This window comes from Dermacentor andersoni, chromosome 11, assembly GCF_023375885.2.
Source record: "Dermacentor andersoni chromosome 11, qqDerAnde1_hic_scaffold, whole genome shotgun sequence".
Lineage (NCBI taxonomy): Eukaryota > Metazoa > Arthropoda > Arachnida > Ixodida > Ixodidae > Dermacentor > Dermacentor andersoni.
The window spans coordinates 70,032,020-70,054,576 of record NC_092824.1 but is presented as its reverse complement, the minus strand read 5'-3'; the positions used below and the strand labels follow the sequence as shown (position 1 = coordinate 70,054,576).

At 48.6% G+C, this 22,557-nt stretch overlaps 2 protein-coding genes across 3 annotated transcripts in view; one reads left to right on the top strand and one right to left on the bottom strand.

Moving 5' to 3' along the window:
• mmy (UDP-N-acetylglucosamine pyrophosphorylase mmy) overlaps positions 1–22,557 on the bottom strand; it is a 67,741-nt gene that overhangs the window by 42,069 nt on the left and 3,115 nt on the right. Inside the window, exon 1 of one of the 2 annotated variants that reach the window (XM_050167290.2) lies at positions 17,176–17,222. The exons of the other annotated variant lie outside the window; for it this stretch is intronic. Within the exon in view, the coding sequence (XP_050023247.1) occupies positions 17,176–17,207 (32 nt within the window). The 5' untranslated portion in view covers positions 17,208–17,222. Of the gene's footprint in view, positions 1–17,175; positions 17,223–22,557 lie in introns of those variants that run through there. 2 annotated transcript variants of the gene reach the window in all.
• The window catches only part of Cdc50 (cell cycle control protein 50A), a 60,289-nt gene continuing 42,222 nt past the window's right edge, over positions 4,491–22,557 (top strand). Inside the window, exon 1 of the mRNA XM_050167291.3 lies at positions 4,491–4,850. Within this exon, the coding sequence (XP_050023248.2) occupies positions 4,768–4,850 (83 nt within the window). The 5' untranslated portion in view covers positions 4,491–4,767. The remainder of the gene's footprint in view (positions 4,851–22,557) is intronic.

Sequence of the window (22,557 nt, the reverse complement as noted above, 5' to 3'; positions counted from 1 at the left end):
TGGGTATATATATATACACGCGATGTCAACCGCATTCCACATGCGAGGGGCGCACACATTTCGTCGAGATTCGCCTGCTCTATAGCTGTCGAGGACAAACCACTGTGCAAATGTGGGAAACCCGTTTCCCTACATGTGTACACAGGGTGTCCCAGCTAACTTTAGCCAGAGTTCAATTACATACGAATGCCACGTAGCTTGACAGAACCAAGGTAATGGTGCTTGCCGTCGCTTGGAGATGCTCAGATTATTCCTTTTTTCATTCCACCTGATTATAGAAATAGTCTTAATTAAGTTCTCGAATATTATAATTAGATGAAAAGTGTCGATTAGAAAATGGTAGAGCAACATGAAAAACTCTCGATAGAGCTTTCTGTTCAATACGTGTTACATGAAAGTGTTTGGAAAGAAGCCCGCGAATAGACGCAAAGTGCCTCGAGCGGCCAGTCGCGCGGCAATTTCGTGTGCTTCTTTCACGCTCGAAAAAACATTTTTATGTAGCACACATTGAGCAACAGAAAGCTGCATCGCGAGTTTTTCATGTTGCTCTACAAATTTCTAATTGACATTTTTCACCTAATTATAATATTTGAGAACTTAAGACGAATTATCTAATTAGGTGGAATGAAAAAAGAATAATCTGCGTATCTCCAAGCGACGGCAACCAACATTGCCTTGGTTCTGTCCAGCTACGTGGCACTCGCATATATATATATATATATATATATATATATATATATATATATATATATATATATATATGCGAGTGCCACGTAGCTGGACAGAACCAAGGCAATGTTGGTTGCGATATATATATATATATATATATATATATATATATATATATATATATATATATATATATATATATATATATATATATATGCGAGTGCCACGTAGCTGGACAGAACCAAGGCAATGTTGGTTGCCGTCGCTTGGAGATACGCAGATTATTCTTTTTATATATATATATATATATATATATATAATATATATATAGATATATATATATATAATATATATATAGATATATATATATATATGATATAATGGAAAGAGGGCACAACACATGCGCCTGTGCTGGATACCTTCCACTTTCGGTCCCATTTCTTTGCGCTGCTTCACTTAGTTGCACTGTGTCATACCAACAACACCGAATTTCTACCCTTCTCTTGTTGCTGAAAGTGACCCACTAAGCGATCACTGAACTTGAACAGCTGTCCTTCTACAAGAAATTATAGAAAGTACACAGCCAGCCACAAAAGTATACGGGTGTCACTCCTAAACGTTCAATCTAAGAATATTTTACACCCTATGGGCCGTACTTTTGCCCTCACAACAATAAGCGTCATCTGCCTTGCTCCCGTTCTCTCTCTCTCTCTTAAACTCGACGCACGCTAATTTGCGGTCAGGAGTGCCACAAGCCCCGTTGATAACGCGCATAAAACTGCTTAACAATGGCAGAACAAGGAATGTCGCTGAAGCTAACGCTTCGAGATTAGAGAACTTGTCAGGTCAGCAGCCACAGTTCATGTCTCCATCATCCTACAACCTCTCTTGTTTTTTCGCAACGCGCATGCCATTGGCGACCTGGAAGTACCGACCGCGCAGCGTTAAACAAAGGAAACGCACCAATTATAGACGAATATATGTACTGTCGTCGCGGACAAAAAATAAAGCACCTCGAAGGTTGTAAACTGGTTTTAGAGTTGACAATCCAAGGCCGCAAGGTCACGAGGCGGCCGAAAGCGTTCGGCAGAAAAGAGCCTTAGGCATACGCTACACTGAAAGCATGTTACAGTCTTCTTCTAGGGCGTATAAGTTCCATTCAGATGATGCAGATAGACGCGAAAAACACATTGAAGGTCAGAGGATGGGAGAAGCAGATACGAAATCGGGACGAAGTGTCACGCCATTCAACCGTGCACACACTAAACTCGGCTACCAGGAATAAAGAGCGGCGCTTATCTATCACGTCCACGCAGGCCTTTATCATTCGCCGCCCCACGCGCGTTTCGGTCATGCAAATAAGCACGTGCATAAAAAAATTCACGATGGCATCCCGGGACCGTGAGGCCATCACGCGCATGTGTTAGCGATATGTGGAGATGCGAAAGAACAACGTCCTCGGTGTGGCAGTTCGCCATGCGCCACATTTCGCGCTGCCCATGCGTCACAGGCGCATCTGCCAATGTTTACCTGCACACAACAACACAAAAAAAAACACGTTAAGTGGCTATGGCGTTGAGATGCTGAGCACGAGATCGCGGATTCGATTGGGTTCCATCGCGGCCCCATCTGATCGGGGGCGGAATGACAAAAAAATCGCGGTTTCACCCGAAAGGCGAAGCATCGATTGCGATAGCGAATTAGTAGACAGCTATAGGAAGTAAAGTTAGTATAGTTTCATCGGCCGCATAAACTTCCAAAGGTTCACTTACTAACTAAAGTAACAAGCGTGGTGTCGCGCGCGCACAAGCAAACCTGAACGCGTCTCGCTCAATGACCGCGGGAACTCGCCTGTCAATAAACGCTGGAGCGAGGAAGCGCGGCAGCTGCATCGAGCGAATTGACCCTCGTGTTGCCGCTCGCATCAGCGCGAACCAAGCGGCGAGAACACAGCGCACACTAAGCTATCAGCACTCGGCGCACTCTGTGCCCATCGCAGATATCTTTCGAGATAGGGTTCGTGCAGCCTGCCCTCCCTGAAGCCTGGCGTGTGACGGAAGGCGGCGCGCTTCCTCCCCGCTTTCCTCCCTCGCACGCGCGAGATTGCATGAGCCGCCATAGTCGACTCACCCTCGCACGCTTTCACTCGCGCACACAGCATACGACGCGCGGCGACGATGTTGCCGCCCTTGGACTTCGTACTGTACATCACGGCTACGCCGACGGCAGAAATGCGCCTGGAGTGTCCATGTACTTGCTATCGCAATAAAAACTCGTGCACCGTGCTTTGGGTGCACGTTTATTTGTACATTAAAAGGAAAATTATTCTAGCTGCTTTTGTATATCACCTTTCCAGAATAACGAGAAGACACTTGGTAAGCCAAAAAAGACGCAAGAAAAGAAACAAGGCGGGTGACGTCACACTGACGTATGCTGGCGCGAAATTCCAAAAAGTTAAATTTTTCATCATTTTTCCCTTTTGATAACCAACCTATGGGTATACCCCCAAAACCAGCGAAATTGGAGTTCTTCGAGAATGTATTACCAATCTGAATTGATAAAGAACACAGGGTGTTCAAACGTAATATACACGCGCTCATGTAAACGCGGACGAGACGGGTCGGGTCGGGTCGCACCCAGCACCCGGACGCGTATCTCATCATCCCTGGCCTCAACGCAGGCTGTCGCAACAATCTCGACCCGTCAGGTACGAGTTGGTGCAAGGGCCGTCGAGTCGGGCTGTCTCTGCCAAAGTTCCGACTCGACACGCTCCTGCCGGGTTCGTGTAAACGTATAGACGAACGATCGCAGCGCCAGCGTTCGCTCCAGCTATTTTTGCAGGAAACTCCACGCCACAGCCGGTAGTCGTCACGGGCATCGACCAGCAACAAGTTCAAGTGCGCCCGTACCACGTGCGGCCCCATTCACTTCGCGCGACAACCTCGGACGGCGCAGCCAAGCGAAACGAACAAACGAACGACGCGCCGTCTCGAATTAAACAGGAAATAGGAAGACGCCTCTGCGGCCTTTGCGGCTCGGCCGCAAAGGGACGGCGTGCTCCGCTCGCGTCACGCAAACAAGCACAAAACACACACACGCACGCGGAGATCGTAGAAACCCGGTGGGGGGACGGCTCGCCTTCCGTAGAATTAGCGCCACAGGTGTCCCGACAGAGAGAACACGAGACGCGCCAAGAACATAATAGACACGAACGCGCAGCGGGCGCCTCGACAGACGGTGACGTGCAGTTGCGTGCAGCGCGGATCGAAGCCGCAGCCAAGCTCGCGCCATTCATTTCGGGGGAGCGAGAAATGCTGTATCACTCCGCGCCGGCGCAAACGCGAAACCCAAATTCCTCGCAAAATTTCATCTTTTCGAGGCACTCGGGGAAAGTTTAACAGCTCCTCTTGAAGTGTCGCGTTTGATGTTACGGACTAACCTCTCGAGAAGGTGGCCTCGAGCTCGCTTTTCACGGTTCAAAGAGCGTGGGGGGACTACATTTCGGCGCGGAGAAGTCACCGAGTTAGATCACTCCGCCGTTGCTCCGCTACGCGAAGTGTGAAGCACCCTCGGGAGCTGCACATTCCCCCTCCACCTTCCTCACCGCGAGAACGGAAGGTGCCCGCCCACTAGTGCTGCTCGCTAAAGCTAAACTAACGATTCAAAGCGAAAGTGGACTCAGCCGTTTGAAAACACCGCGGAACTGCATTCAGGCGCGTAGGAGCGCGCGCGCGCCCTGGGACCGAGGTGCGCCGACGCTGCGTTCACTGCACGCAACTGCTGCGGCGCCGCGCGCCCCCAACTGCGCCGCCGTACACTGAGAGCCGGATGGGTGCGTTCGCTAGCCGCTCGCTCCAGCCAGCGACGACAAGGTTGTGCAAAAGGCGATCCCAGCCAGTCTGAAAGCAGCAGTCCTCGCGGAGTCGTAAAAAGTAACAACGCAGAGTGAGAGAGAGAAGAAGAAGAAGAAAAGCGTGCATTATACAGCCGTGCAATAATAACGTATAGCCCTAGCGAAACGAGCCGATAACGGGATCGTCCGTGTACTTGTCGAGGACTTCCCTCTTCCACTCCTTCTCGTCAGCGGGCCGAAAAAGCATGCAGCGGGATTCGATGGACGACAGCGACGAGGCACCGTCGCTACCGCTCACAGAATTCGTCGACGACGAAGACGACATGACGTAAGGAGACGACTCTTTTTTTACGTGTTTTCTTTTTTACTTCCGCTTGCCACTTAGGGCACGTGCGTATCGTATACATAGCATTCTCCTATTTATAGAAGACGATGTAGCGGTCGCGTACGCATACGCATCGATTGCGCATTCATCCAATTACGAGAGCGAGCGCAGCGATCAAGCCCGAAGAACAAGGGAATCCACGGGGGATTCTGCACGCAAAAGTTGCGCAAGCGATCGCCCGTTGCATTATAAACTGCACAGTGGGACGTAACATTGCCTCCGTATAACTGTGCAGCGCCGAGCAATTGGTGCGAGAAAGCTGACGTCAGTCGTGCAAAATTTGCGAGCTTACTATATATATACTACACTGCGGTGGACGCGCATGATCACGAAGCAGTACACGCAACCCTTTATACGACAACTTATGCCCAATACCCAATAGCGCAGTCACACACAGCGCGTATTACACGAACCCGACAGAAGCAGGCCGAGTGGACCCAGTCGGTCTGTCGAGTTCATGCAAACACCATGCAGCGGGTCGCGTTGAGCCGACCCGACCCACTTGCCGGGTCGGATGCAGCCAGCGTCGAGACTCGCGAGAAACCACTGAGGCGTCAGCGCTTTCTTATACGCCGGCAGCTGGAATGGTATCAGGACAAGGAAAAATACAAGCACTGTGCAGTGCAACTTCATCCACATAACGGTAAGAGCCTGGAAATAGAGCTGTTACAGATGGCTGCGGGAACCGCGGAAGCCCCGTTCGATACGCGTTGATGTCTCGACGGTATACGTCTCGTCTGGCGAACTGCGCGCATGCCGCACTTGTCCCTATATACACCCGTCGGAAGCGAGTCGGTGTTAAGCGCGGTCACGTCGGGCTCGGTCAGCTCGAATTTCGAATCGACTCGCTCGCATCGGATTCATGTAAACGTAGCCATAAAATCATATAGCCCGGTCGCACGCAATCGCCATATATTGTCGTGCGCGACAGCCAAAGTTTAGCCAACCTATAAAAAAAACAAGCTTACAGTTCGGCCAATAGTTCGAAAGAGCGATTGCGATTACTCGTGCAATTCCGGACACTTGCCACTGCGAATCTTCCTCCGTTTTCTTTTATTAATAACCGGGATCGCAAAGCCTCAGCTTCGTACAGCACACAACCTTTACACGGTGGCTGCACAGGTCGTGCGACACGGACTGATACCTCACGCAGGCGGGCCGCCTACATGGTTTATGCTCGCTTACAAGCATGCGTCGTAAATCGCGTGCGTTGACCCAACCTTTAAGCACAACGAGAATGAACCTGGATACTAGCCTACTGACGCCTATGTATTCGGCAGCATACGCATACGTAAAGGTATATTACACTGATCGCGAACAGTAATGGTTATGAACACCAGCGTGATCCTGCGCGTGCCGAACTGGTATGTGACTAAGTACGAGACAGAAACACCCATGTAACAAATACGTCGCTGCAGCAAACAACCACTCTGGTGCGAGTGACGGCAGTTTCGAAGAATGCGAGAATGTGGTCCGTAGTTGGCGGCTGCAGGCTTTGGCATTGGCAATGCTGCACGGATTTATTGCAATATAACTGTAGAGGGTGTAAAGGATGTTGACAAACGGCCTGGGGACTGAGAAGCAATTTCGCCCCAGAATGGTGGAAGATCGCCGTATTCGGGCTTCGCCGAGAGCGAAACCAGCTGGGTGCTTGGTTAGTGAGTCAGGAGGCGCTCTTTGGCGGCAAAGGGCCCGCGTCGCCACCTCGGGACATCGTAACCTGTCGCACGTGCGGTCTGGAAACGTGGGAAAGGGTGCGACGTTGGGGGCCCTCTGGCCCGGAAGCGCGGACGGAGGCGCCCTGTCTGGGACGGGCCATGGGTAGAGCGTCATTGGGGCGTCGATGGGCATGCCCGGGCGACAAAAGGGGCAGCTTCAAAGCCAGAGGGATCGATGACCCGATGCGCGGTCTCTTGAAAGACAGGCTGGCACCGGAGACAGTCCATCACTGCACTTACAGTTTTATGGGCCCGCCGGAGGAGACGAACCACCCACAAGACGGCAATCGCCAGAGGGATTGTTATTTATTAAAGTTTATCACCACACCTTAATTCTGGTGAATCCATGGGTGCGCTTCGGCAGGGGTGCTCTTTGCGGCATGCAGTACTCGATGGTTTTAATTAAGGTGCGAGGACGGGGCGACGCAGATGCTCGTTCCCCCTAAGTGTTCTTCAAGTTGTCGGGAGACCTTACCATACATGTCGCGGAGCAGGTTGGTTAGGATGTTCTTTGTTTATTTGTTGTTTGGCCGTTCCTTTCTCTCCCTCTATCTCTCTGAATGTGCCGAGGAACGCAGGGAGGGGGTGAGAGAGAGATAGTGACCGGTGAGTGACAGCCCAGTTGGCCCAATCAGGTCACTGGGGTGTCATGGTTTGCCGTGAGGAGATTCGGGAGGAGCAACTGAAGGGTTAAAACCTATCTCCGGACCTCTCACGGAAGTTCCGGGCGCAGGAAAGGTGCTCTGAACTTTCGGCTCTGACGAGTGAAGGCACCAGTCCCAGTGTAACGGAAGTGTTATCCGGTATATCCGATAGTGTTATGCACTATCGGATATGTCGAGTTGATACGCCAGACTCACCGTAAATAGCTGTCGATGTAAATATTGTGTAGATAAAGTCTATTCTCCAAGTGCAAACGTCTATGGCGTCCCATCTCTGACGGAAGAGGAGAAGCGACGACGACGGCAGCTGAAAAGAAGTTTCTCTACCAAGTAATCTGGTTACGCCAGCTTGGAGCACTCTGGGCTACGAGTGTACGGAGGTGGAAAATTTTGTGAGGGGCTGTCCTGAAGTGTCCTGTGTTTCTACATCCGACAAAGGCGCCTCGCAAAAATTCGAAAGCGTCACACTCGACGATCGTAAAGAGAGAAGGGACGGGTATCCACGTCGTCGAGAGTTATATATACAAACCTGAAGGTCGCAACGTACGCGACAGTGCATGCCTCATCGCATAGAAAAGATTGCCGAGAAGAAGATTTGTGCTATTAAATTAGTATTAAGTAGTAGTATTGAAAAGAAAAAAAAAAATTATGGGGCTGTACGTGCCAAAACCACTTTCTGATTATGGGGCACGCCGTAGTGGAGGACTCCGGAAATTTCGACCACCTGGGGTTTTTTAACGTGCGCCTAAATCTAAGCACACGGGTGTTTTCGCATTTCGCCCCCATCGAAATGCGGCCGCCGTGGCCGGGATTCGATCCCGCGACCTCGTGCTCAGCAGCCAGATGCGACGTGAGAAGCAAAAATTGCGGATTACAGCATTTTTTTTAACGTCCATATAATTTTTCGACTTGAATGAGATATACAGAAGGTAGCTATGATTTCATAGTTAATAATAATAATAATAATAATAATAATAATAATAATAATAATAATAATAATAATAATAATAATAATATTATTATTATTATTATTATTATTATTATTATTATTATTATTATTATTATTATTATTATTATTATTACTTCACTCCCGACGTGATCGCGCTGACCTTGTGTTTCTCTTCAAACTCCTTCGCGGTAACCTCACCTATCATGTTTCGTATTTCGCGCAAAATCACGGAAAAACATGGACCTCTCAATGTCCCTGCCTGTCATCAACAACACGCAACCAGGGGCGTAGCCAGGGGGGGGGGGGGGGGGCTTATGGGGCTTCAGCCCCCCCCGAAATTTTTTCGTGCTGTCATGCGCCGCCGACCAAAACAACTCCCGGCGCTGGAAATCATGGTCGATTTTGTCTAGAATGACCTTAATTCACGCTCGAAAAGACATTTTAGCGCGAACATTGCGAAATCGGGCTGGGTTTCGCAGCAACGCCCATGCTTCGGGAGTCACATATCGTAACGCAAGGAGCCCCACCGAGCACAAAATTTCGAGGGCGTTTTGATGGCGAGCGGGCTCGTCTCGGCATCTCGCGCAGGCCGCGGAATCTACGGAGCGCTCGGATTTCAATTCTGAAACGTTGTGGGTAGGAAGTTCTCATAACATTTTGATGCGAAAGGTGCATTGACATTTCCAAAGTCGTGCTTTAGATTTTCAATTACGGTACCTTGTGGGTTTAATGCTGTTGTAAACATTTGACGCCAAAGGTGCATCGACTTTTATAAAGTAGTACATCGGGCCATACAACGAGACAAGCCAAATCAACATACTATCAGACAAGTTGACAAAGCACGCAGCGAGGTCTGGTGAGACAAAGCGTTTGTGGTGGTTCATTTGTGCCGCCAGGTCACAGAAAAGAATATGAACATTTCTTTTTCACCTGCGCCAAAGCATACATGTCAAGACACTAAATCCACCATTGTAACTAAGTTCTTATTTATTTTTCTACCTAGACTTTTATTCGCGAGGGTACATTGAGCCTCTTTCTCTTTTTTTTTTTTCTTTTGTTCTCGTAACCCGCGTGCTGCCGATCCAGCCAGAGCGCATTCGTTTTTTTCGTGCTGCATCGACAACCGCGCTGCGCACTTGGATGCGCGTTCGTTTTTCTCTGGCCGAGTGCATTTTCGCATGGCAGAGTTTTGGACGCTTTCTGGCTAGCAGACGAGAAAAAGAAACAATGCATAGTCGCTCGCCGCCAGCACTGCGGGGACTCGACGGATTGCAACGCGTTCGCTTGAGCGCAACCTCTCCGGAAAATTTTGTCTCGCCGGTGTAGGATACCGAGCAGTATGCGTATGGTTTTCTGTGGACCAAGCGTCACACGTTTTCTTCGATATTCCTTCGGCAGCCACACTAGGTGCCCAAAGTAAGCATTTGATTGTAGCCAACATGATTTCCTTTGCGTTATTATATTTCACCGCACCCCGCCCCAAAAAAGAAAAAAAGAAGACATTGTTGCGGCGCAGCGAATTGTCGCATGGTGAAAGTTCGATTTTGTTACTTCTTTTGCGGAAAGTAACGGGCCACGGGACGCTTCAGTTGCCGGATACTATTGCGATAGCAGCTATATGAAGACTCCAGAAGCATTCCTGCCGTTGCACTCATGTTCCGTATAAATAAAGGCCAAGGGCGATAACATCGTGGCCGCGCGCCGCATGCTCTATGTGCGAATGAAAGCGGGGGTGGGGGGAGGAGGAGGGGGTGAGCTGACGATGAGTCTTGTGTGCGCAAGGGAGAAAAGTGGGGAGGAAGCGCGCCGCCTTCCGTCGCACACGATACATTTTGGGAGTGAAGGAAGGGGGGGGGGGGGTGCTGTGATCTGTGAATCTGTGGTTGCGCGACCAGTTTATTTGCCTTGTTTGACGCATTATATACAGTGACTTTTTCTTAGGTACGTAGATTTATTGGAGACTTATACGTATATTTAAATATCTTGTTGCGAGGTTTTGTGTATATGCGCAGTGAACTTTGTTTCCAGTGACAATTTTTTGCCCTGTATCAAGCTGTATCTTCACATTTGTATATTCCATTGTATCTTCGCATTTCTAATGTACGAAGGCGAGTCAAGTGAACGTGAGACAACCCGCCCCGCGCAATAATGGTTCGGTTCATTATTTTCGAGGCATGCGCGTAGCACATTTGCATCTCATTTACAAGTGACATGCAGAGGTAAGGTTAAATGTTCTTTAATGCCCTCATACACTGGGTTGAACATGGTTGCGTGACATAATGGACACTCCAAAAGTTGAACAGCTTGGTGTCGTGAGGTTCTTGACAAATGAAGATGTTTCCCAAAAAGAAATTATTCGCCGTATGGCTGCCGTATGCGTTGAACATTGTGTTTCATTGGCCACTGTGAAGCGTTGTAGCAAACTGTTCAAAGAAGGACGTGAAAGTTACAAAGACGATACATGGCCGGGCCAAAGCCACCGTGCAATCACCCCCAACACAACTGAAAAGGCCGTGGTTGCTCAGTGGCTATGGTGTTGGGCTGCTGAGCACGAGGTCGCGGGATCGAATCCCGGTCACGGCGGCTGCATTACGATGGAGGCGAAATGCGAAAACACCCGTGTACTTGGATTTAGGTGCACGTCAAAGAACGCCAGATGAGGGTGGCGCCTTTTTGTCTGCAATTGTGACAGGGGATGACTCATGGTGCCCCTACTACGAGCCTGAAACACTACGGCAAAGCTTACAGTGGAAACATTTGAATTCACCACTCCCAAGGAAAACAAAGGCCGTCATTTCTGCCCCAAAAGTGTTGACTTCTTTTTAGATCATTAGGGGGCATTATTGATCGAATTTTCTAAACCTGGAGAGACTCTAAATCGTTTCAGATATTGTGAAAGGTCGTATCGGCTGCCTGTCGCAATCAAGAACAAACGACGTGGAAAATTGAGCATTGGGAACATCTTGCTTCACGACATTGCCCGTTCCCACGCCGGTGATGTGGTTAATACAAAACTGGCAAAGTTCAAGTGGGAAACGCTGCAACATCCCTCATGCAGCCCAGACCTTTTGCCTTGCGTCTTCCACATTTGGTAAAATTTAAAAAACTGCTCAAGGGAACCAGATTCGTGTTGGGAGATGACGTGTAGTCAATTACAGATTTTGGAGGCAGCAGCCCAAGGAGTTTTATGAGACGGGAATTACGCGACTCGTTAGTAGGACAAGTGTCTAAATACTCATGGTGACTACTTTTCAATAAAGTACCCCGTTTGTCATATATTCGCATTGGCTCACTTTCATTTGACTCGCCCTCGTATATCTTGCAGAACTCCTGCTTTTTATATGTGCTCTCTGTTGCGACTATAATTTCCGAGCAATTACTCGCAATACACAACCGGTGACAGCTGCTCCTGCGCAATATATTCTAACAAAGGACAACGTCATTGAGATTTTCCCCTGGTCGTTGCATATGTACGAAAATGTAAACAAGGTTGTTGAATGACACACACACACACACACACACACACACACACACACACACACACACACACACACACACACACGCGCGCACGCACACGCACACACATATATATATATATATATGTATATATTTATCCCTCGACTAATTCTATAAGGGGAGGCTGAGCTGCAAAGTGAGCCCCCCACGAACGAAATTTCTGGCTACGCCACTGCACGCAACCGTGCACAGATTACGGTGTCGTTATAATGCCTATTTTCATGGCCTTGATATTTTTCATAACTCGCTGTCATCGTTCCTTCCCGAGCTTTGCCTTGTTGTGTCATAGCTTCATGCGTCGATAAACTGCCCTTCGCCTGCTTTTCTTTTTGTATTTACATCGAGCTATGCTGTACATTTTGTCTTTTCACAATTGTTTTTTATTCATTTCCTTTTTTTAAATTATATTCCCCCCGCAGTTTTTGTGTGTGTGTGTTTGCTTGTGGATGTCAATGTATGCGTGCGCCAGCACTCAGACCTTAGGGTTGTCCTGGGCCCGTTAAGCAAACACGACTGATTTATTTATTATTATTATTATTATTATTATTATTATTATTATTATTATTATTATTATTATTAGTCGTAATATAGTAGTAGCATTAGTAGTAGTATGAAATTAAAGAAGTTGACACCGTTATTGGCGCCGGCTGCTACTCTTCACAGGGCAAGCAAAAAAGGGCAAAAATAAATATAAGCACTGGAGTCAGATACGGCGGTAAGGTTAAACCTTACTGTCCCGACGTGGGAGCCGCCTGCGTCAACCTAAGGGTTGATCTTCAGGACATTAAATAAAGTTCATCATACCATACCATACTGGAGTCAGATATACCGCGAACACATGCAAAGTTCTGCGCACAAATGGGGGCTTTACTTTATTGTCCTTGGTCGTTACGTTTCAAGGAAATTTCGGCGCTCCGACACACGTTCCGTCGCATTTACGTTCGTTATCGAACGCGCCGTCACACGTAAACAGTCGCGGAACTCCCCTCAACAGCGTCGCGTTGAAGAACTCGAGTCACTTGAGTATCCTGGCGTGAGTTGAATGCGAAGGCATTTCGAGCTCTCTAATTAATGGGTTACGTCCACGATACGCGACGTCATACGCGGTCACGTGTTCTTCACAACTCCACCTTGATCCACCTTGCTCTAATTTGTACCAACCTTAATGACCTGTTGCAACTTTAACTCTGCATTATACTGACGTCGCGCAAGACGCTAACAACGTCACTCACGATGATTTCGGTTACCACTCGTTGCGGACAACGCCGACTTCTCTGCCACGGTACTGCGCATGCGCAGACCCCTACGTCTGTGTCTGCGCATGCGCAGTACCGTGGCCCCCTAGTTCTTGCGTGCGCAAGCCGCTTGCGCACGTGCCCTAATCTCAAGCTCTCCAATAATAAAATTTGCACTGCGCTGCTACAGAGACGACGACCAATCTTGTTAAAGGCCAGCTGCAGACCTCGGCGCCTGTGACGCATACATGCTTTATTCGCGCGACGATCGGCGATAAGTCCCGGCGAGGGCAACGCCCGACGTTAATGACGTTCGCACTGCGAGATAGGTTAAAAAAGACCCGCGCTACGGACGGTAGGCATTATTATTGCTGCTGCCGCTTGAACACGCCTGCACAAAGGTCGAACAAGGGTACGCGTGGATCAAGCGGCGGACATGCTGGAATTTTACAGTTTCTAGAATAGCAAGCCAGCCGGTGCAGTCTTAAAAAAAAGAAAAAGACATCTGCGCAGTGCAGCGAGAGCTCTGGCTCGCGTTCATCCCTGACAAAAGTGATCACCGAGATTTTGTTGTTTTTCTATTGACTTTTTTTCAATTGCATTCAATATAATGTATGTTCGGGTTCAACAAAATGTCACGCATCATTTTGAAGGGGGCAGACAACCAATAAAAAAAAGAAGCGAGAGCCAGCATGCGTGTTCCAGAGATGACAGAATGGCTCGCCTATTGTACGCTACTAATACTTCAAGAGAGTTTGCTGTTTGAACTATAGTTGGTACCATCGGCAACAAGATTCTTCACATAAAGGCCGCGGCTTCAGCAAAGAAAAGAAAAGAAAAATATTCTCGCACTACCGTTTAACGTGAAATCGTGTCATCGCATTACATTGGTCAAACAAGCATGTGTAGGTTGTGCCACGTGATTCTAGCTCGCACTGACCTTCACTGAACTGAACTGAATTGGTGAGGTCATGGCAACCGTCTTTTTTTTTTTTTTATGCGTCAGCATAAAGAGTGCCGAAGTGGAAAAACGTGTTTGCGTGAAGTGAAGCCGGTCACGTGGCAAAGGTAGAGTGGGGAAGGTATAAAGCTTAGAAAAGTATGAAATTGAAATGAAATTTTCATCCACTTTAATTTCCATTAATTTATCGTTTCTTTCATTTATTAAGCACAAGTAATTTCCCCTATGTTGTCCTTGGTGTCAGTGTTTGTTGGCTTCTTATGATATGACAATATATATATATATATATATATATATATATATATATATATATATATATATATATATATATATATATATATATATATATATATATATATATATATATAGAGAGAGAGAGAGAGAGAGAGAGAAACGAGAGACGAAGGGAAACCGAGGCGCTCTATTTTTATTGGTCATGACCACACAAAGCCAAGCAAATTATAAGGGAAATCAGGTGCGGTAGAAATTGAAATGTTGAAAATAATGCAAAAAAAATTAAATTATGGGGTTTTACGTGCCAAAACCACTTTCTGATTATGAGGCAGGCCGTAGTGGAGGACTCCGGGAATTTCGACCATCTGGGGTTCTTTAACGTGCACCTAAATCTAAGTACACGGGTGTTTTCGCATTTCGCCCCCATCGAAATGCGGCCGCCGTGGCCGGGATTCGATCCCGCGACCTCGCGCTCAGCAGCCTAACACCATAGCCACTGACCAACCACGGCGGGTTGAAAATAATGCAGGCAACGGCAAATGAAAGTCGACGAAAACATAAATTTTCGCCGGTGAGAGTCAAATCCACAGCTTCCGCATTACGCGTGCTTTGCACTGCTAAGTGTACGACTTTATATATATATATATATATATATATATATAGACGGTGGTATGCTCCAGACCATCGTCAATTGTACTCGAATGAGCTCCTGAAAAGCACTTTGCAATGGCGCTGAAAGCGGTTTACATCAAGGCAAGGATCCGAGACTTCAACGAGGTGCGACGGCATGCAACCGCGCATTTCTCTCGCATTCTCCGCTATATAGCCACAGAAGCTTTTTCGCGCAAAGTCGCCAGGTTGCTCTAAATTACTCAATTCACGACGACGAGGACTTGCTCAGAATGTTACTTTTCTTTTGTGCAAATTAATACAAAGTATAGCACAAACGTATACACGTATCACATACAGGTCATTCAGGAAAAAAAAATAACATGTCCCAGAATGTCTCTACAACTAGGCATAACTGGTATAGAGTAAAAAAACAGAAACATGAACAAAATAAAGAGTGAGCAACAATAAACTACCAAACACGTCCGATTCATAGGTCAACCGATACTGTATAGTCTGCCCTTTAATTCAAAATTGGTTTAGTGTTCTTTCCTCGCAAGTTCTTCACGTAAAATGCGTGTCATGTATATCATATTCGTTGTAAGCACACCACGCATGGTACGATTGTCCTGTTTGCTAGCCGCAAATTGAACGAAGCTAACCTGTACCAGATGTCGCCTATATACAATGCAATTTTCTCAAAACCATAGGCAACAGGAATACCGAAAACCAGAACACAGTCGAGCCCGGTTATGACGTTCTGTATTTAGTTTTACTGCCTCAACAAACTTTTTGTTTTGTTCAGTTGCGAATGAATGCGCAGTTCGTTACGAGGGAGTTAGTTTAAGCAAGCATCGGTCAGCAAGTTTCGCGCGTTCGATATAGAGAATAATTCGCTTTATCCGGGTTCGTTACATCCAAACTTCTACTGTGTACACAAGTGTGTTCCCAGTTTCGACAGCCTTCTTTTTTTTTGGGGGGGGGGGGGGGTGGGGGGGCGATATCCGAGAATAAACACCAAAAAAAAATCGTCGCAGTCTATAAGGTCACCTTCGAATCGAAAAAAAAAAGGCGTAGCTGTGTGCTTTCCTGTAAGACGTCCGCGTTGGGAACCGCAAGGCCAGGTTCATGCAATGGCGAAGGTGCAGCGAAACGTTTTTTTTCCTTCTCCGCGACTTCCGTCCTTCGAAATATTTTGGTTTTTTTTTTTCGGTCGGCTCTAGACGCCTCCACTTCTGACCGCGGACGTACTAACCAGCGTAATTGCTACCGCATTCCTACGGAAGTTGCCAAACGGCGCACCATTCATTCTTACACCTCGTTTTAGCTGTGACGTACAGTGACTATGCTGGTGCCCCTTTGAGAAAAAAAGCGAAATGAAAAAAAAAAAAACCCGCCCTGCACAGTTACTTCTTCGGCGTCGCTCCAAGTGGACCGCTGCTAGAGAGAACTATTAAAAAAAATTATGGGATTTTACGTGCCAAAACCACGATCTGATTGTGAGGTACGCCGTAGTGGAGGGACTCCGGAAACTTCGACCACCTAGGGCTCCTTAACGTGCACCTAAATCTAAGTACACGGGTGTTTTCGCATTTCGCCCCCACCGAAATGCGGCCTCCGCGGTCGGGATTCGATCCCGCGACCTCGCGCTCAGCAGCCCAACACCATAGCTACTGAGCAACCACGGCGAGTAACAGCCAAACAGGTGCCATCGAGCATATACGTGATGTATAATTTTACTATTGTTTATTAGGGCTGCTGCGGAATGCGTTTTCTCTCTTCGGCACATCCTGCATTACTATGTGTGAGGCAGTCGAACCTGCTACCTCCTTCACGCGACTTACAGTTGCAACGCAGATGCCAGACCCTATTCCGCAATTCAACTGCGTGTCAACAGAAACTCAATTAAACACACCAGAAATCAATCCATCAATTATAGCCTTTTATCTTCACTCGATAGAAACACGATGCTCTTGTTGATTGCAATTTACTCTTTGTTAATATGCAAATGAATACTGTGCATGACTTTTGTAAAGGCTGCGGGGTTGCGAAGAGCATGCTCACCGAGCATTGAAATTATGTTGCCTTTCTATGCATGCCTATCGAGAGGCAGTGAAATATCGTGGCCCATATTTTGCGAAGACAAAGCGGCTACTGCATATCAGGCTAATCAAGCACTGAAATTATGCTGCGTTTCTGCTGTCCTTTCTGTCGAGATGCACTTTTTTTTGCGCAGGCAATGCGGCTACTGCATCATAGGCTGCTCACCATAACACTGAAATTCTGTTGAGTTTCTAATGACTTTCCGTTGAGATTCCATTGAACATCGGGAACTATATACGGCAAAGGGTAGCGCGCGGCTAGCGGAGATCAACAAGGCTCACCGAGTTCCGTTGGAAAATGCCGGGGACGTCATGACTCGGGCCGCCGTGTAATCGCCGGTCTTCGCGCGAACGGGGGCAAAAAAAAAAATCTGCGAGAGCAACTTTCTCCTCTGCCAAGTAAGGCACACCGCCACCACCGGTCGATCAGGTCGAGCGGACTCTTGTCGGACGCTCGTCGCACGTCACCGCACTGGAACGAGAGGGACAGTGCCTTCGAACGCGGGGAGGTCTTCGCCACGAATGCAACAGAAGCACCACCAGCTGTGCGTCGCAAGCACGTTGCACCGTGTGTTGCTTCGGCAAGATCACGGAGAGATACTCGGGGCGTCTTCGGTGCAGGGGAGGGGGCGCGAAGAAGGCACTATGAGGAGTTCGTGCAGCCGCTAACTCCTGCTGGCAGAGTGCTTGTGTAAGCGCGAACGGCGATGCTTCAACGACGAAGACGACGTAGCGCCCGAGTGTAAGGGTGGTGGTGCTGTTAGGTGAGCGGCGAGGTGAGACACGTAGGGAGCGAGAAGGCGTTCGGCGTTGAGAGGAAATCAAGGAGGGATATAAGCCGCGAAGAAGACGATGCGACACCGTGCAGTAGTGGAATCGAGAGAGAGAGAGGAAAACAGAGCGGGAAGAGGGGGGACATACCCACAAGCCGCGGAACGACACCTCTCCTAAACTCTCACCGTGCAAGGCAAGCAGACGCGGGAGAGCCGCTTGCTCGGTAGAGAGCAGCGGACGGTGAACGACGAGACAAAAATCTCGCTTGACCGACTTCGGGAACGAGAAAGTTTAGGAGAGGGGGGGGAGGGCGAGGAGGTAAAGGAGTCCGACAACCCTCCACGATTCAACCGCTGTCACCTCCCTCCCCCCTTCACTTCTCTTTCCTACTTCCTCGCATGTTCTCAGTGGTCACACGCTCTTTACCGTTCTCGTTCTTTTTTTTTTATTTATTTCTCTTCCTTACGTGATACGGCGCCGGCCAGGGATAGTGGGTTTCAACTGTCCCGCAGACGAGGGCAAGAATTCGTGCTCCCAAACGAACGTACGCAAAAGAAACAAGGACTCGAAAGAACGCAAGGTGTACTTCTCTCTCTCTCCCGCCTCACAAGGTTGTCCACTCAACGAGACGGCAGTGCACGAGGCAGGTCGAGCGACTTTCCCGCGCAACCCCCACCACACACACAACACGCAACAATACATTAGCAAGAACGGACGTACGGGCCCGGGGAAAGAAAGGGAAGGGGTGGGTGGGTTAGTGTCAGTGGCAGACCTAGGAAGAAGGAAGGAAGGCGTGACAGGCAGGCTCTCAGTCCAGAGGAAAGTAAAGAAAGAAAAACAGAAACACGGGAAGAAAGACGAGGCAAAGAAAGCAGAGAGAGAGAGAGGGGGGGGGGCGTCGGGCGGACCCGTTATGCCGTCGTGTCGGCGCGAACGGCGGCCGGCGCTTAATGGCGTCGCCGCCGCCTCGCACGCCCCCTCGTTGTGTAGCGCGCCGGGTCGTTATAGTGTAAACGCCGCCGTCGTTGCGTAAGCGGCCGATTGTTGTAGCGCAGCTGATTGTTTGCCGAGATATATATACGTGTGAGCGGCGGCCGCATGCGGCCGAACGGAGAGGTCGAGAACCCGTTTGACACCGCGTAGGAACGAGTTTTTGGAGCGCGGCACTGCGTATACGAGCGCAGCTGCGCTAAGGAGCTTCTGGGGCGAGCGCCTCCCCGAAGGCGATTCTGCGTCGCGCTTGAGGACTCAATTATGGGGTGGAGGGAGTGTTGCCGCCTGACACGCTGTCGCCCATATGGTACGGGCGTGGTGGCGCTAAAGGTTTAATCTTTCACATGTGTGTGTGTGTGTGTGTGTGTGTGTGTGTGTGTGTGTGTGTGTGTGTGTGTGTGTGTGTGTGTGTGTGTGTGTGTGTGTGTGTGTGTGCGTGTGTGTGTGCGTGTGCGTGTGCGTGTGCGTGCGTGTGCGTGCGTGTGTGTGTGTGCGTGTGTGTGCGTGTGTGTGCGTGCGCGTGCGTGCGTGCGTGTGTGTGTGTATGTGTGTGTGTACGCGTGTGTGTACGCGTGTGTGTGCGCGCGTGTGTGTGCGCGCGTGCGTGCGTGTCCTTTCAGTGTTAAAACGCTGTCACCAATCGAAATATCCTGCTCCAATTTCCGGAAACCATTTTAGTCATAAAAGATGAATCATATACACCGGAGGTAGACCATATACTCCCTGGTCCCCGTGCGCTACAATAAGTAAGGAAGTGCAGGAACCGCCTGCATCGCGCGAGTGACCGCTATCCGCCGAGTACCTGGACATGTTTTTAGGTAAAGGGTCCTCCGGTTCGGAAGAATCTATAGTTTCTTTTTCACTCGGCTCACTCGACCACATCCACGGAGCAGTATATATATATATATATATATATATATATATATATATATATATATATATATACGAAAAGCATGGAACTTAAGCAAGCGACAAGCAGTTACACCATGCGAAAAAGGAGTTGCTGGAGCACTTGTCACATATAAAGAAAAAGCTTCAAATGAAGCCAAGCAACGCGCAAGAGAGTGATGGAGGGAAAGGCCGTAACGTTAAGAGACAGCAAGACAGTTTTGTGGACTGTATAGGGAGCACGCGTTTTTAGCCGACATCCTATGTAGTTGACATTAAGGGCTATACAAAGTAGGGCAGGCCATGCGATGCGCAGAAGACAACCGTCTGTCTATTATAGAGTGGCACAATGGGTGCGAAGGGAATGGAAATGCAGGCAGAGGGCGCGACACACCACAAGTTGATACAACGAAATTAGGAAATTTGCAGGCATACTGTGGCGTCAGTTATTTGACGAAGGAAAGCGGGGGGGGGGGGGGGGGGGGGTAAACTGCGATCGAATCAAGGCTGGGAAAAAGGCCTTCGTCTTGCACTGAACGTATAGACCAGGCGGCTCAGGATGCCCGAGTTTCGCCGTATACCTGCAGTCCGACAATTCTCCGCCGCTGTTTTAACTCAACCCCAAGTTCCCGCGAACGCCAATTAAGAATGCGCTGCGTTTTTTTTTTTTTTTTTCTCGGCTCCTTAATGCGTATACGCTGTTAAGGCCGAACTACACGTACGCTTGCCGGCTCGCCTACACGCATGCGCAGATCGCTCGGGTCGGATCGTGCGCGTCGAAGTGCGGCACCAACACGCGGAGATCTCTCCCCGGCAAATAAATATGGGTCCAGCTGGCTCGCTCACACAAATACGAAACGATGTCTACCACGGCGAAAATAGTGAGCCAAGTGGGAGCACGCCTCGTGGGTTCAAACCGCCATTCCTCGCGAGGCGTGGCAAACGCAGGCCACGAGCTCATGCGCGCCGACAAGCATATGTACGCGTATAGTTTGGACTTTACGTGAGTATGTGAGATTATGAGTGCAGCTGTCACAGCATAGTGTCTTGAGCTGAAAGGTCGACTGGAATTCAATTTCGTCTCGACGTTCTCCCGATGTCTGCACTTGAGCTACGCATACATGCTTCGGTTAGCGTTTCACACGCCGATGACATGGAGGCACTGACCGCAACGAACACTATATACTGCTGTGTGGTGTATACGATGTCGTGATCACAAACGAAGACGGACACCTAGGTTGCCCGACTGGCTGTTGAAAATGGTATGCTGTTCCCAGTGTTCATTCATATTTAGTGCAGAACTTGCGCTCTGAGACTTTAGTGCACTCAGCCTCTTCAGACGCCCAATTAATTCTGTTCATTAAGAATTTAAGATTCACTGCATTTTTTTTTGTATCTTCAGAATCACTTCAAAAGAAGCGTACAGTCGCAGAACGAATTTAAAATTTTCGAGCCTTCTGCGAGTTCTGTCAAGTTTAGAGAATGTGAACTTAAATTATGGGGTTTTACGTGCCAAAACCACTTTCTGATTACGAGGCACGCCGTAGTGGAGGACTCCGGAAATTTTGACCACCTGGGGTTCTTTAACGTGCACCTAAATCTAAGTACACGGGTGTTTTCGCATTTCGCCCCCATCGAAATGCGGCCGCCGTGGCCGGGATTCGATCCCGCAACCTCGTGCTCAGCAACCCAACACCATAGCCACTGTGCAACCACGGCGGGTAAATGTGAACTTCATATATGCGAGAACTCTCATCGGGAACGCCAGATACGAGAGCATAGACTAGATTTAATGTCTAGTCCACCTGGAAAACACCCATTTATATAGCCACTTGAAAAAATACGTCTCGCGTGAAACATCGCGAAAAAAGAAAGAAGGTTGAAAGAATTGAGCCAGCTACACGACAGCGTATAGTTGAACCGAGTGCAAACGCCCAGCCGTCAACTTCCAAACTCGTTTTACTGAAACACACTTCGCGCACTTTATTCAAACTTGCAGCACAGGTTCATTCGGAACATGCTTCAAATGTCGTCGCTTTCGCCGGTGCACGATTTTGCTTTTGACGAACTGCCTTGGCGTGCACAAATGTACATACACACAGCACTATTGAAGCCAGGGGGTCAGATTTGCACACCGAAACGCGCCCAGCGTTGCTACGGCTGCCACCAAACCCGCACTTCCTGCTGCTCCCATCTCGGCGTTCCTCCCGCGGCCACCGAAATCAATCGTGCGCGGTCTTGGTGATAGGCGCCCGCATCTGTCGAGACAGCGACAACGTTCACGGGCGGACAGCGGCGCTCGGCGAGACGACCGGTTTAAATTACGCAAACCATGCGGGTCACATAATCGAGGCGTACGGAGTGAAATCGCCGGCTAAGCTGAACGAGGGAACATATGGCGAGAGTCGTTACCGCTATAAGACTAAAAACCATACTGAAACATTCCGTACGTCATTCCAATAATTCCGTATATTTTTTTTTACGGAATCTACGTGGATTCGGTATAAATTCCGTAAAATTTTCCTAGGAGTTATATGGAATTATTGGAAAGCGTATGGAACGTTTCAATAGGAAATCCTCGTTATAGCGAAACCGCCTTATACGAAATGTTGCTTTATTCGAACGCTGAAAGAACAGAGGACGACCAGGATGAACAAGTTGTTAAAAACGACGTTTCGGCTAGCGCACGGGAGTCTATGGTTGGCAAGGTATTTTTTTTTTTTTTTTACAATTTCTGCATCTTGGTCGCCGGCTGCTTTGTTCACGATTCAGGCGACATTTCGTCGAACTCTCGACTTTATTCGCGGTTGTAATGCATGCTCTTTATGCCGGATATTTCAGAGTGGCGCCAGACTCTGCTTAGTATACGAATACGCCAATCTCAAACGAGACAGCTCGGGGCAACACACACGGTGACACTGCGTTTTTTTTTTTTTTTTTTTCGTGTCAACCTGGAATAGCGCTGCAAAGGCCACTTCGCCACGTGGCAGCAGATCCTGAGGACTGCGG